General features: G+C 45.5%; 1 protein-coding gene across 1 annotated transcript in view; it reads left to right on the forward strand.

Annotated features, from left to right (window-relative positions):
• LOC108229774 (tyrosine-protein kinase receptor TYRO3) overlaps positions 1-1441 on the forward strand; it is a gene marked incomplete at its 5' end in the record, with an annotated part of 4270 nt that extends 2829 nt beyond the window's left edge. The window contains 1 exon segment of the mRNA XM_017405447.3: positions 738-1441. Within this exon segment, the coding sequence (XP_017260936.2) occupies positions 738-878 (141 nt within the window).
• Positions 1442-1447: the final 6 nt, after the last annotated feature.

A 1447-nucleotide genomic window follows, 5' to 3' on the forward strand; every position in this document is an offset into this window, starting at 1 on the left:
GCAACTTTTCATCGCAACTTTTAGGAAAATGCCCCGTGAAATCAGGCATTTTAGCCCGCAACGATTACAAAAAAGGCCTGCGAAATCCTGGAGGTACTGGACAATGCAGTGTTCTGATAAGAAACCATAGGTTCTGACATGCATGTTTATATTAGCTTGACACCTACAACCTACCTAAACATTACTACTGAACACACCTTCAACCAAACTAATAGTGCTGTAATTCCAGTGGGAGCTTTATTCACAATAACTCACTGTGCCATTCTGCAAAAGTAGTTTAATATTAGTTTGCGTACATCAACAAGTTTGTTTGTAGTGTTGGCCTGGCCTCTGAATTCTGCTGAGGGGTATTCTAGTAAGTTGACCCTGAGATTAGGGAAAGCTCTTAGTAGGTTAATCCTGAGTTGAGGTAAACAAAACTGTCACCATGGTTTTAACACATCTCACAACATTTTGCAATATTGCATCAGACAGCGCAAAGCATCAGCTAAACAAACAAATCTAATCCATCAGACCACCTAAAATGTTCCAGGACTTTAAAGATCTGCTACAAACAGTTTTGTGGCATTTAAACCAGCACACCTTCAGAGGTCTAATCCCTGTATCATTGAGTCACAGCTAGCTTGGCAGCAAACATTTGAAATACGCAATATAAAGAGGGTGGTTCTAATGTTAAACCCAGCAGATAATATTTGTTGCATTTACAGCTTTAATCATCTTCTTGTTTCTGTCTTCAGTGGTCATTTGGAGTAACTATCTGGGAGATTGTGTCCCGAGGAAAAACTCCATATCCTGGTGTTCACAACTACGAATTGCTGGACCTGCTGTTGTCTGGACACAGACTGAAACCACCTGTGAACTGTGATCACAAACTGTGAGTGTCTGCTTTTTCCACCCATCCATCCATCCATCCATCCATCCATCCATCCATCCATCCATCCATCCATCCATCCATCTTCTTCCGCTTATCCGGGGTCGGGTCGCGGGGGTAGCAGCCTAAGCAGGGAGACCCAGACTCCAAAATCTCCTGATAGGTAACTGCATTGACCCTGCCCTTGATAAAACACAGTGGACCAACACCAGCAGCTGACATGGCACCTCAGACCATCACTGACTGTGGGTACTTGACACTGGACTTCTGGCATTCTGGCATTTCCTTCTCCCCAGTCTTTCTCCAGACTCTGGCACCTTGATTTCCGAATGACATGCAAAATTTGCTTTCATCCGAAAAAAGTACTTTGGACCACTGAGCAACAGTCCAGTGCTGCTTCTCTGTAGGCCAGGTCAGGCGCTTCTGCCGCTGTTTCTGGTTCAAAAGTGGCTTGACCTGGGGAATGCGGCACCTGTAGCCCATTTCCTGCACACGCCTGTGCACGGTGGCTCTGGATGTTTCTACTCCAGACTCAGTCCACTGCTTCCGCAGGTCCCCCAAGGTCTGGAATCGGCC

This window comes from Kryptolebias marmoratus, linkage group LG12, assembly GCF_001649575.2.
Source record: "Kryptolebias marmoratus isolate JLee-2015 linkage group LG12, ASM164957v2, whole genome shotgun sequence".
NCBI lineage: Eukaryota > Metazoa > Chordata > Actinopteri > Cyprinodontiformes > Rivulidae > Kryptolebias > Kryptolebias marmoratus.